At 40.4% G+C, this 13,230-nt stretch overlaps 1 protein-coding gene across 16 annotated transcripts in view; it reads right to left on the bottom strand.

Annotated features, from left to right (window-relative positions):
• ubr5 (ubiquitin protein ligase E3 component n-recognin 5) overlaps positions 1–13,230 on the bottom strand; it is a 139,863-nt gene that overhangs the window by 63,271 nt on the left and 63,362 nt on the right. For all 16 annotated transcript variants that reach the window (XM_078397767.1, XM_078397768.1, XM_078397771.1 and 13 more), the window contains 3 exons: positions 7,568–7,765; positions 5,585–5,795; positions 230–356 (listed from right to left, as the gene is read on the bottom strand). In XM_078397767.1, coding sequence (XP_078253893.1) covers positions 230–356; positions 5,585–5,795; positions 7,568–7,765 — 536 coding nt within the window. The remainder of the gene's footprint in view (positions 1–229; positions 357–5,584; positions 5,796–7,567; positions 7,766–13,230) is intronic.

The following is a 13,230-nucleotide window of genomic DNA, read 5'->3' as shown; positions in this document are numbered from 1 at the left end:
CTTTCATTTTTAACCCCCCAAATTTCAATAAAAATAAACTAATTAATAACTAATCAATTACCCGAGCCCGAGGAGAATAATTGGCAAACTTTCTTAAATCAGCTTTCCCCACATCAAATGCATGTAGTTTGAGCCCCACCCCCCCCAGACAGACACAGCTCGGAGATTGGGTATGTTTCAATAACTGCCACCAAAAGAATCTGAAAAGATCATCTGAGTTCATACATACCTACGACTGCTAGAAGGCCCACTTCTGTTACCACTACTATTACTGGATACCACAGAAATTGCATTTGCGATGGCCTCAACTGCAGATAACCTTTCTGCAAACGTGTTCCTCTCCGAGCGCTCTGCTTCTGTGGGATGGAGGTACTTAAATCACTTGGTCTCAAGAACAATGATGCCAAAATGAGTAAAAATTAAATCCTCAACCAATCTATAAAAGAATCCCTCACTGAGCCTGATGCAAAATTTAAAAAAAATACTTGCTCTTATTTCAAAATAATAAACCAAGCAATTAATTTGATTTTTTTTTTAAATTGAAAAAACAAATCTTGATCCCACTCTAAACTTCACCCCATTAAGTCAGTCCAAAGACGTTGCCTTGTTTTCTGATCAACTTCCGTGGCTGACTGAATTTTGGGATTCTGGCAGAGTATCTATTGAATAATTATCTACATTGTCTCGTGACACTAGATCATTTCAACAGCCATAAAATGTATGTTTTTGCTATTGAAAGGAGCAATTACTTCTAAATACAAGTTTTTGTGTGAATATTCTCTCAAGCCTGATTTACCAAATTAATAAAAGCTCCTTACCTCGACCAGGGCAACAGTACAGCAAATGTTCAGTTAACCACACTACCAAAAAATGGCCAAATACCCAGGACATACAATATGGGAAACTACTTTATTACAACAAACTCTGGAAGAGGTTTCTGATGACAGATCAGAAATGCACCACATTTCCTGTTTCCATATAACGTCCTGACAGTAATCCGATGCCATTGTCCCTCAAGAACAGTTGCTACTTGAATTGCCATTGAAACTGACAAGCGATCACTTCTATTGATACACGTGGAACAATACTCGATTAAACAATGTCACATACAGCCTCTAGTATCTAGCCTCAGCATTTTTTCAGACACCAATTTATCCACAAACTGACGTCTTTAGGATAGGAGAAACCGGAGCACCCGGAGGATACCCACGTGGCCATAGGGAGAACATACAAATTCCACACAGACAGCAGCCAAGGGGGGTACTGAACTCTAATTATGTGATAGTAGCTCTCCCAGCTCTGCCATTATACTGCCCAAGTGAGTATATGGGTTGCGCCCATGAAAAAATTGCCAAATCTTCTTTGCCAATGCCAAACAGCTTATTCTGCTGTTGCTATTGACGCTTGTTTTGAGCTTCTGGTACCCCCAGGTGCTGACAAACAGGTGCCTGATTGGCACCTGATTGGCAGCATCTGTGAGCATGGGCCCTGCTACAGTGGTCAGTAGGTGTCTGCTCCAAGAATCGGCATGCCACGTTTGACTGATCTGGATAGGGCCCGTGCGATAGGGCAACTTCAAGCTGGTGTTCTGCAAAACCAAGTTGCGGCATTATTTGGAGTGAGCCCTAGTACCATCTCCAAAGTGAAGGCCAAGTTCCATATAACGGGGGATGTCAGAGACAGGCCGCGAAGTGGGCGTCCCAAGAAGACGACACCCGAAGAAGACCGTTTCCTCACCCTGTCAGCACTTAGGAACCGTAGGCTGTCTTCTACAGATTTGCAGTCAAGGTTTGCAGGACGATATGGCCGACGGCTCTCTGCCCAGACAATTCGGAACAGACTGCACGCAGTCGATCTCCGGTCTCATAGGGCTGCCAGGAGGCCTGCCATGACTGCCCTTCACCGTCAGGCCCGTTTGCGCTGGTGTCGACAACACGTGCACTGGAACCTGAACATGTGGAGGAACGTTATGTTCAGCGATGAGTCCAGATTCTGCCTACGGCAGTTGGATCATAGGGTCAAAGTGTGGAGAAGACGCGGAGAACGCTATGCTGATTGCTGCACCGATAGAGTAACATCTTTTGGTGGAGGCAGTGTGATGGTGTGGGGCGGCATCTCCCTCACTGGAAAAACAAGGCTTGTCATCATTGGAGGCAATCTCAATGCAGAGAGATATCGAGATGAGATTCTGCAACCAGTGGCAATCCCATATCTCCACGGTCTGGGACCGAACTCTATCCTCCAAGATGACAATGCTCGCCCCCACAGAGCAGGGTTTCTCAGAGACTACCTCCAGAATTTGGGAGTGGAGAGGATGGAATGGCCTGCCAGCAGTCCTGACCTCAACCCCATTGAACACTTGTGGGATCAGCTTGGGCGTGCTGTTCGTGCCAGAGTGACCAACACAACCACGTCGGCTGACTTGCGACAAATGCTGGTTGAAGAATGGGATGCCATCCCACAACAGTGTGTGACCAGGCTGGTGACCAGCATGAGGAGGTGCCAGGCTGTTGTGGCTGTGTATGGTTCTTCCACACGCTACTGAGGCTCCTGTTTATTAAATGAATAAATTGTTAAATTGCCAATATGTCTTGTTTCTTCAGACTTCAATCATCCAATCCACCAAACAACACCGAACAAGAGTCAATGGCAGAATAAGCTGTTTGGCATTGGCAGAGAAGATTTGGCAGATTTTTCATGGGCGCAACCCACATACTCAGCTCTGCTGCTCATCCCACAAATGCATGTTCCTTACAAATGTGACACCATTTAAAAGGGAAATAAACAGGCTTTCCAACGGTATAAGATTTATTGCCAAGAAGCATTGTTACAACAAAGAAATAATCTACCAAACACAAATTTCCTTACTTTTTGTGCTATGTTTATCTCTCCCTCCTAATCCCATTCTCCTGCCTTCACCCCGTAACCTTCAGCTACTTTAAATGTTGGTGCGCATCTCTGCCCGGAATAAGGCGCATTCTGGGAATCTTTTCAATATATCCACCTGTGTCCAGTATTATGGCCGGTGTCGTCTTCTCTGGAAGGATAGCAGATTTGATGTGTAGGAAGGAACTGCAGATGCTGGTTTAAACCGAAGATAAGACACAAAAAGCTAGAGTAACTCAGCAGGACAGGCAGCATCTCTGGAGAGAGGAATGGGCGACGTTTCAGGTCGAGAGATTTAATGTTGGGTATCTGGTTGCCATACTTATTGAAGAAGCAACTCGACCTGAAGCCTCACCTATTCTTTTTCTCCAGAGATGCTGCCTAACCTGCAGAATTACTCCAGCTTTTTATGGCTGTCTTCAGTTTAAACTAGCATCTGCAGTTCCTCCCTGCATTTTGTCTGCCATACTTATTCAACGGATTTGGAAAATTCACAGAAACGGAGCTTTAGAAAATGATACACATGGAACTGGGATAGTATAACCTGATGCGCTGAGATATGGATTTTTGTCATAAACCCTCTAGACACCACCATCTTAAATTCAAAATACTACGGTGAAATGCAGTACAACTACAATTCTGTGCACCGTTGCTGCTCATGATGCAGCCTTCTCTATTAATGAAGTGGAAAATAATGTAGACTGGATAAACATTTTTGGAACATCAATATTTGATATTATCAATATTTGATAGACAGAACACCGTCATCTCCTACACCTTTCCAAAAAAACAGTAGCCAACGAGAAATGTCAATTCGTTCCACAAGTGTTGCCAGAAATGCCACAGATAACATTATTTTTCATTCTGACAAAGCTCAATTACAGCTTGCGCAAAATTACCTCAAACATTTGAGTACCCAGCATTTCATCATCAAGTGCAAACATTTCATATAATGATTCCACCATTACGATGTGCGCTAATTTTTCCTTTATTTGGACAGATTTTTTTTTAACAAAATCGCTTTGACATTGTATACTCTCATTAATCTGCCCTTTGTTCTACTTTCTCACTGGCATACTGTGTTTTTTTTCCCTTCTTCACTTTTCCACCAGTAGCTGCCCCACCCTCCCATATATTGTAAATTTCCCCGGTGTGGGACGAATAAAGGAATATATTATTGCAATCACCAACCCAAACTTTGCTATTTCTTTCAACTTGATTGCCAGCTTTCACCAATTCTAATTAAAAGGTCACACACATGAAACATCCACCCTCACCTCCTACATGGCCCTGTCTGCAGAATTTTGAGCATTTTACATTTTAAATTCTCTGGATTTCAGTCAACATTATTACTATATGAAAACACAGCTGTTGTCGTTTCAGAAACAGATTGGTTATAAGCAGAGGACCCAGAAGCCTTCCAAATTACGAACTTCTTCAAGACGAATCATGTGACAGAAAATTGCAGTTACAAACTATTCTTAAAGTATATGTATCATGGATGAAAGTTACTTAATTTTATAGAAAGCAAGTCAAATGCTTGGTCAGAATATTTAAAGTATTGGAATTAAACAGACTAAACTGGGATAATTGTGTATGCAAAACAAATTATTCTTGTGGATCTACATTGATTTAGTTTTATTGACACCATGCCAGACCAAGGATGTCAGGCACACAATTAATTAAACCAACTATTAGGAATTTCTCAAATGGACAAAATGCAATCAAATCACCACAGATTCTCCACAATCCCCAAATCAGGCCAGTTTTTAATATCAGTTCCCAAGATTCTTTGAACTTCCAATTATTATTTTAAAAACTGACTTTTAAAAAACCATAATGCTGTATTCGTTTACAGGGGAAAGAAAACATGTTTTCAACCAGTGCAACGTATTGAAAGCAGTAAAAGGACAACGATTGGTCCCTGGTGCTACGGCTTTCATTTACAGCATGTCCAAAGATCTTATCTCTCAGTAATATGGGTGTGTTTATGCCAAAAGCAATTTGCTTGCAGAGTGGATGACAATAAGAACAAAGCTTCAATTGTACAACTATTTACATTCAAACTTTGAACTGATATTGAATGGGTTAACAGAACTCCAAGTAACACCATAAAATGCCACAAGTGCATCAGCTCATACTATGTTGTGCTTCTAAGGTTACACATTCCAGTCCAATTATCATCTTCTGACATCCAAACACCAAAAACAGATTGTTCCCAATGAACCACCAACCTCTTGCAGCACACAAAAAAGTACCAATACAAGTATAAAAAAACAGGACTGGCATAAAATTTACACACATGAAAGAGTTCCAAAAATAATTGTAGATTTAAGAAAATAGCTTGAGCAGACCATCGGTAACATGCCCAAATGCACCAAATCTCAGACTGAAATAATAATCAAAGGGAGAGAAAAATGCTGAAAATAGAAAAATTCTCACCATGATAAACGGGCAATAGTCAAGTGCAACTCACTCAAAATTCCTACTTGAATATGCATTGTGCATTCAAGATACATCCCCATCAAATGTACAATCCAAAATACAATCCCGACTTACATTTAATATTTTTAAGGAAAAGATTGATTTGTTGAGACAACCATTATGCAAACGCACAAAATTTGAAGAGGTTAATAATCCTCAAAATCACAAAAACTTTGCCTGAAACTAATAGATCAAATTATTAATGTTCATTCACCTTCTTCCTCTTTCGTCTCCTTATTGCTTGTGGGGAAACAGACAGACACACAAGCATGCAAAACATTACGATTCCCATCACACCGATTGCTTAGAAATGTATTTAGGGCTTGTGGTGTTTGTTCCAACAGAACAGCCTGTTCAAGATTCATCAAGTACTGTCTGGAGGCTTCATAATCACATCTCAGGATATGTTGCATTAATGCTTGTTTCTGCAGATGGCAAAATAAAAACATTAATTAATTATCAGGAAATAGATCAACATACAACCATGTACAAGACTCCTTGTGGGAGTCCACAAGCCCACAGCTAACAATGGCATGTTTGCTTTATTATCGTTACTTTTTTGCATATCTTTCATTCATCTATATGCTAAAACTCGTTTGTTTGTTTGTTCCTGAACTACAGCCAAAACGGTACATGATAGCGCGACATTCTTAGGCCAACCTTACTCACTGTCGTCCCTTTGGTTCTAATGGAAGAAGTTTCATTGAAATCGGTGTTATATTTTTTAAGTTATTCACATTTTAAAGTTTAAATCTATCTCCAAGGGAGGGAGGGGGGAGGGAGGAGAAAGGGGGGGAGGGGGGATGGAGGGATAGGGGGGGAAGGGGGGAGAGGGTGCTGCACCAATGTAGGAGAGGTTTGGGCCCAATGAGACCACTTGGTCTAGTTTGTACTATATCTCTTTATATCATCGTCCATCTCTCTCATTTACCTTTCCCCTAAATCTCAGCCTGAAGGGTCACGACCCAAAACGCCACATATTCCTTTTCTCCAGAGATGTTGTCTAACCCACTGAGTTACTCCAGCCTTTTTGTGTCTACCTCTAGCAAATTTCACACTTCCCCAAACAAAAATGAAAAGCATCCAAATAATCAAAGGTCAATTCATGGTCAAATAATTTATTCGGTCAAATTTTGAAATATCCCAAGATCATCAGTCAGCTGCGCCTGGATCACACAATTTCGTCCAGCATAATCTAAGACATTACTATCTGCTGAGAGGCTAGTCCTCAGCATAGACCAGGAATCTCCCATTACAAAGTTCTGGTTGCACTGACAATTTACAACAGGTGGTATATGCCATGTCCCAAGGTACACCAAATGTCTAAGCTGTCAGTTAAATTAAATACCTGCGAAAATCCTTGACATTAAAAAAAACATTAAAAAAAATTCACATTTCTAAAAATACAAACACATTAAAAACAAAGTGATATATAGCTGCACTCATTCTTTCTCCCTTCAGCCAATCTAACCCATTTCAATGGGTCCACAGTACTCATGTTAGCAAGGAAATATGCAGAAGTTCACTTTGCTCTGCTAGACACCACATTTATCAGAGCAATGCAAAGCAGCCAAAGATAACTTACTTTAATTTATTTTTATCAATTGCAAATTATAAATTTATTATTTATAGCATTATTGTACATTGAGCAATATTCAAGAACTTTATTGGAGAGGTGGGGTAAATAGAACATTAAAACAAAATGGACAAGGTTTCCAAGGATTTTTCTTCTATCATCGGCAAACAACACTATAACATTGATAAATAAGCCAAACAGCATTACAAGCAAAATATTTCAGTCTTGAAAACTAATACCAAAGTATTGTCTTACATACTGGCATACAAGCTGGCACTTAATCGACACAAATTACCACTCAATCCAAAATTGAAAGAAATTTTCTCCAATTATACATACTCCCAAGGTTATGTGCCAACGTTTATCACATCCCAAAACCGTTAGCCTGAAGTGCTGCCTGTACATAATTTGGTCTCATTTATCAATCGTCTATAAAAGTGCATCTCAATAGCCTGGTCCAAGTGTTCTTCTTCCCAAAATTGTCTTTTGCCCAAAGATTATATTTCTTTTGTTTTATTATTAAGCACTTGATCATTGATGGTTCACTGATTGATGATGTAAAATAAGTTACAGTCCATAACAAAGTCCAAATTCCAATAAGCTAGATTTAAATCAACTTACCTCTACTGTCATTACAATGACAGCTGCTTTCTTTTTAATGGATGAATTTGCAGGAAGGTTTGTTAAAGAATGAATACCCATTCCAAGACTAGTAATTGGTGGAAGATCTAACCAATCAGGATCGCGAATTCCACCCATGCAATCTTTAGCCATTGGGTAGATTGTGCCATTTCCATCCCTGAGGATGATGGGTGACTCCTACAAACAATAACATGCAAAGAGAACAATGCATTCAAACAGGGTAAACAAATAATTTGCACATTCCCCCAGTAATGAATTTATCATGTGATTAAGATTGTGAATTGTCCTCATTTAAAGCATAATTGGCCACATAAAACAAACATGATCAAAACTTTGAATCAAATGGTTTACAATTGCATCATATATGTATCTGGTCTTAAGTAATGCCAGCAAGGAGAATATGACCAAACACACAAATTAAATTCAATAGTATTTATTTCACAGGTAGTGTAAGAAAATAACTGCAGATACTGGTTCAATTGGGAAATTCAATTCTACATAGTCTTAATGCAGAATTCATTACTCCACAAGACTTACAATTCAATAATGAAAAACATAGAACAAAACAAAACAAACTCAGCGAGTCAGACAGCATCTGTAGAGAATGACTCACTGATTCCCTCCACTAATGCTGCCTGAACCGCTGAGTTATTCCAGTACATTGTGTTTTGCTGAAGATTCTAGTGTCTACAGTTCCTTATGGTTTCAATAGTGAATTTAAGCTCTATTTTAACTGTCCAACATTTATTTAGATATGTTAACCACCACACCAACTGCCAATGCAGTTACAACCTCCAAGTACTGGATAGTACTACTGTAAACATCACATCTATGATTAAAACAATTTTTACCACCACCTCAATTTGGCACCACCAATCAGCATTAGTCCCAACTCTATAGTCTAAATTGAATTTCAACATTAATTTGGCCGAGAAAAACTGCTTTAAAGAAGAGAGATTAAGGCAGATAACTAAAAAGATGTTGGGGTCAATTATAAAAGACGAAATTGCAGAGCATTTGGATAGCAGTAACAGGATCGTTCCGTTCCGAGTCAGTATGGATTTACGAAGGGGAAATCATGCTTGACTAATTTCTGGAATTCTTTGAGGATGTAACTAGGAAAATTGACAGGGGAGAGCCGGTGGATGTGGTGTACTTCGACTTTCAGAAAGCCTTCGACAAGGTCCCACATAGGAGATTAGTGGGCAAAATTAGAGTACATGGTATTGGAGGTAGGGTACTGTCATGGATAGAAAATTGGTTGATGGACAGAAAGCAAAGAGTGGGGATAAATGAGTCCCTTTCAGAATGGCAGGCAGTGACTAGTGCGGTGCTGGGACCGCAGCTATTTACAATATACTTTAATGACTTGGATGAAGGGATTAAAAGTACCATTAGCAATTTTGCAGATGATACAAAGCTGGGTGGTAGTGTGAACTGTGAGGAAGGTGCTATGAGGTTGCAGGGTGACTTGGACAGGTAGTGCGAGTGGGCAGATGCAGTTTAATGTGGATAAGTGTGAGGTTATCCACTTTGGTGGTAAGAATAGGAAGGCAGATTATTATCTGAATAGTGTCAAGTTAGGAAAAGGGGACATACAATGAGATCTGGGTGTCCTAGTGCATCAGTCACTGAAAGGAAGCATGCAGGTACAGCAGGCAGTGAAGAAAGCCAATGGAATGTTGGCCTTCAGAACAAGAGGAGTTGAGTATAGGAGCAAAGAGGTCCTTCTGCAGTTGTACAGGGCCTTAGTGAGACCGCACCTGGAGTACTGTGTGCAGTTTTGGTCTCCAAATTTGAGGAAGGATATTCTTGCTATTGAGGGCGTGCAGCGTAGGTTTACTAGGTTAATTCCCGGAATGGCGGAACTGTCGTATGTTGAATGACTGGAGCGACTAGGCTTGTATACACTGGGATTTAGAAGGATGAGAGGGGTTCTTATCGAAACATAAGATTATTAAGGGGTTGGACACGTTAGAGGCAGGAAACATGTTCCCAATGTTGGGGGAGTTCAGAACAAGGGGCCACAGTTTAAGAATAAGGGGTAGGCCATTTAGAACAGAGATGAGGAAAAACTTTTTCAGTCAGAGAGTTGTAAATCTGTGGAATTCTCCGCCTCAGAAGGCAGTGGAGGCCAATTATCTGAAAGCATTCAAGAGAGCTAGATAGAGCTCTTAAGGATAGCGGAGTCAGGGGGTATGGGGAGAAGGCAGGAACAGGGTACTGATTGAGAAGGATCAGCCATGATCACATTGAATGGTGGTGCTAGCTCGAGGGGCCGAATGGCCTACTCCTGCACCTATTGTCTATTGTCTATAGAGAGCCTAAATTCTCGGCATTTTATTGCAAAGCTGCCAAAAGGGAAAGGAAATAGGAGTACACAAAATCAAGAGACACAAAATGCTGGAGTAACTCAGCGAGACAGGCAGCATCTCTGGAGAGAAGGAATGGGTGACATTCCGGGTCAAGACATATGATGGTTAGCATTTTGTGTCTATCTTCGATTTTAATCAGCATCTGCAGTTCCTTCATACACAAAATGAAATAGGGAGCAGCAGAGGAAATGGCAAAAAGGGACAGGACTTGCTGCAATTTGAATCAGAAAATAAATTAAAAACTGCCTTGCTAATGGTCCAGGCAGTTTGCCAGCGCAAGAGTCATTGCTATGCAAAGCATGGATAAGATTTTAAAATGGGCAAATATTTCGATGTTAAAACTGGTGCCTAGCCAAGACAGCAGTGGAAAAAATCTGAATGGATGCCAAGAAAAGCGTGTACGAGAACGTCAGTAACAGACAAATACAAAAGCAGTTTGAAAATGGCTGGTTATCAGAGCTATTACAAAGATAACAAATTGCTTTTGTGATGTAGATGGTGTGAAATCATTGGTCAAAATATTACTCAAGAGAAAAATAAAAATATATCCCAAGGTCTTTTGAACCATAGGGGTCATAGTATAACTTGGCTTTGATCAGTGTTTAGGGAGGTGGGAGTTTCAAGTCACCCTTAAACCAAAAATACCATTCAGAAAAAATTTGTTCACGAGACTGTCAGGAATCTATTTGGATTTTGATCCTTCATGTGTAAAATAATACATCAAAATACCACACATAGCAAACTGGGACCATGTAAATGTTTTAATGCAGAATTTTCAATTGAACACTGTACTTCCAAAATTAACATTAAACCACTCCCTGGAATCTCACATGATTCTAGTAACAAAGAAAATGTACCCATTTTGATCGAAGGACAGCCACTGAACAATTAGTATTAGTTAATATCTTCAATTAATCAATAGAACAATTCTGTAAAGTGACATACAAGTCAAATACTTTTACTGGTTAGGAGGGAAAAGACAAGGGACTTTTTTTGGAAAATAAAGCTTCCTCAAAGAATCTCCAAGAATCATGATCGCTTCCACAAAAAAAACAAGGGTTGAATTAACATGGAAACATTGCTACGTCAAATTGATCAGGATACACAACGTATAAGACACTCCTGAAATTACCTACCAGTACTTTTGAGTCCCTTTACAAATTAACATTGATAGTCATAGAATCATACAGCACATAACTAGTCCCTTTGGCCTAACTTGCCCATACCAACCAAGATGCCCCATTTACACTATTCCCACCTGCCTGCATTTGGCCCTCTAAACCTTCCCTATCCATTTACATGTCAAAATGTCTTACATGTTGCGATAGTACTTGTCTTAACTACCTCCTCTGACAGCTCATTCCATACACCCATCACCCTATGAAGAAAACGTTGCCCCTCAGGTTCCTATTAAATTTTTCCCCTCACCTTAAACTCGTGTCCTCGGGTTCTTGATTCTCCTACCCTGCGCAAAAGACTCTGTGTATCACCCTACCCATTTCTCTCATGATCTTATACACCTTCATAAAATCACCCCTCGCCCTCCTGTGCTCCAAGAGCTACTAGTATTAAACAAAAACAACATTGGACCAGTCAGTGACATCTATTTATCGTGAATGATGAATACAAACAGCTACAAACAAATACTGAAAAAATGAACATTTAAAAATGCCAGGAAAAAGATTAATCTTTCTCAGGTTTACTCAATCCTTTAACCAACAGGACTTAACACACAAAAGAATCACAAGCTCTTTGGGAGAGGTTGTGGAAAGAGAAAAAGGATTCCTTACCTCAGCACATCTATATAATGCCCCTTATCATAGAAACACATTACTCAAGGAGGCGGCTCTAGAAATCATGGACGCATTGGTGATCATTTTCCAATGTTCTATAGATTCAGGATCAGTTCTGTGGATTGGAGGGTAGCTAATGATATCCCACTTTTCCAGAATGGAGCGAGAAAACGGGGAATTATAGACCAGCTAGCCTGGCATTGGTGGTGGGGAAGATGCTGGTGTCAATTATTAAAGAGGTCAAAACTGTGCATTTGGATAGCGGTAAAAGGATTGGTCCAAGTCAGCATGGATTTCTTAAGGGGAAATCCTGCTTGACTAATCTTCTGGAATTTTTTGAGGATGTGACAAGTAAAATGGATGAAGGACAGCCAGTGGATGTAGTGTATCTGGACTTTCAGAAAGCCTTTGATAAGGTCCCACACAGGAGATTGGTGGGCAAAATTAGAGCATACGGTATTGGGGGTAGGGTATTGACATGGATAGAGAATTGGTTGGCAGACAGGAACCAAAGAGTAGGAATAAACGGGTCCTTTTCAGAATGGCAGGCAGTGGTGGTGTCACACAGTTCGGTGCTGGGGCCGCAACTATTTACAATATATATTAATGATCTGGATGATGGAATTAGAAGTAACAGTAGCAATGACACAAAGCTGGGTGGCAGTGTGAACTGCGAAGAGGATGTTAGGAGGTTGCAGGGTGACTTGAACAGGTTGAGTGTGTAGGCAGATGAAGTATAATAATAGATGAAGTATAGATAAATGTGAGGTTATCCACTTTGGTGGCAAAAACAAGGAGGCAGATTATTATCTCAATGGTGTCAGATTCGGTAAAGGGGAAGTGCAACGAGACCTTGGTGTCCTTGTACACCTGTCACTGAAAGTAAGCGTGCAAGTACAGCAGGCAGTGAAGAAAGCCTTCACAATGAGGGGATTTGAGTATTGGAGTAAAGAGGTCCTTCTGCAGTTGTATAGGGCCCTGGTGAGACCACATCTGGAGTATTGTGTGCAGTTTTGGTCTCCTAATTTGACGAAGCACATCCTTGCTATTGAAGCAGTGCAACGTCATGAGGAAAGATTGGAAAGACTGGGCTTGTATTCACTGGAGTTTAGAAGGATGAGAGGGGATCTTATAGATACATAAAATTATGAAAGGACTGGACAAGCTAGATGCAGGAAAAATGTTCCCAATGTTGGGGGAGTCCAGAACCAGGGGCCATGGTCTAAGAATAAAGGAGAGGCCAGAGACTTTGCGAATTTGTGGAATACTCTGCCACGGAAGGCAGTGGAGGCAAATTCACTAGATGAATTTAAAAGAGAATCTAGGGGCTAGTGGAATCAAAGGATATGGGGAGAAGGCACACACAGGTTACTGATTGTGGATGATCAGCCATGATCACAATCAATGGCAGTACTGGCTCGAAGGGCCAAAAGGCTTCCTCCTGCACCTATTTTCTATGTTTCTATATTTCTAT

The sequence above is a fragment of the Rhinoraja longicauda genome, chromosome 4 (assembly GCF_053455715.1).
Source record: "Rhinoraja longicauda isolate Sanriku21f chromosome 4, sRhiLon1.1, whole genome shotgun sequence".
In the NCBI taxonomy this organism is placed as follows: Eukaryota; Metazoa; Chordata; class Chondrichthyes; order Rajiformes; family Arhynchobatidae; genus Rhinoraja; species Rhinoraja longicauda.
The sequence above is the reverse complement of the archived record's forward strand: the minus strand, read 5'-3'. Positions and strand labels throughout refer to the sequence as shown.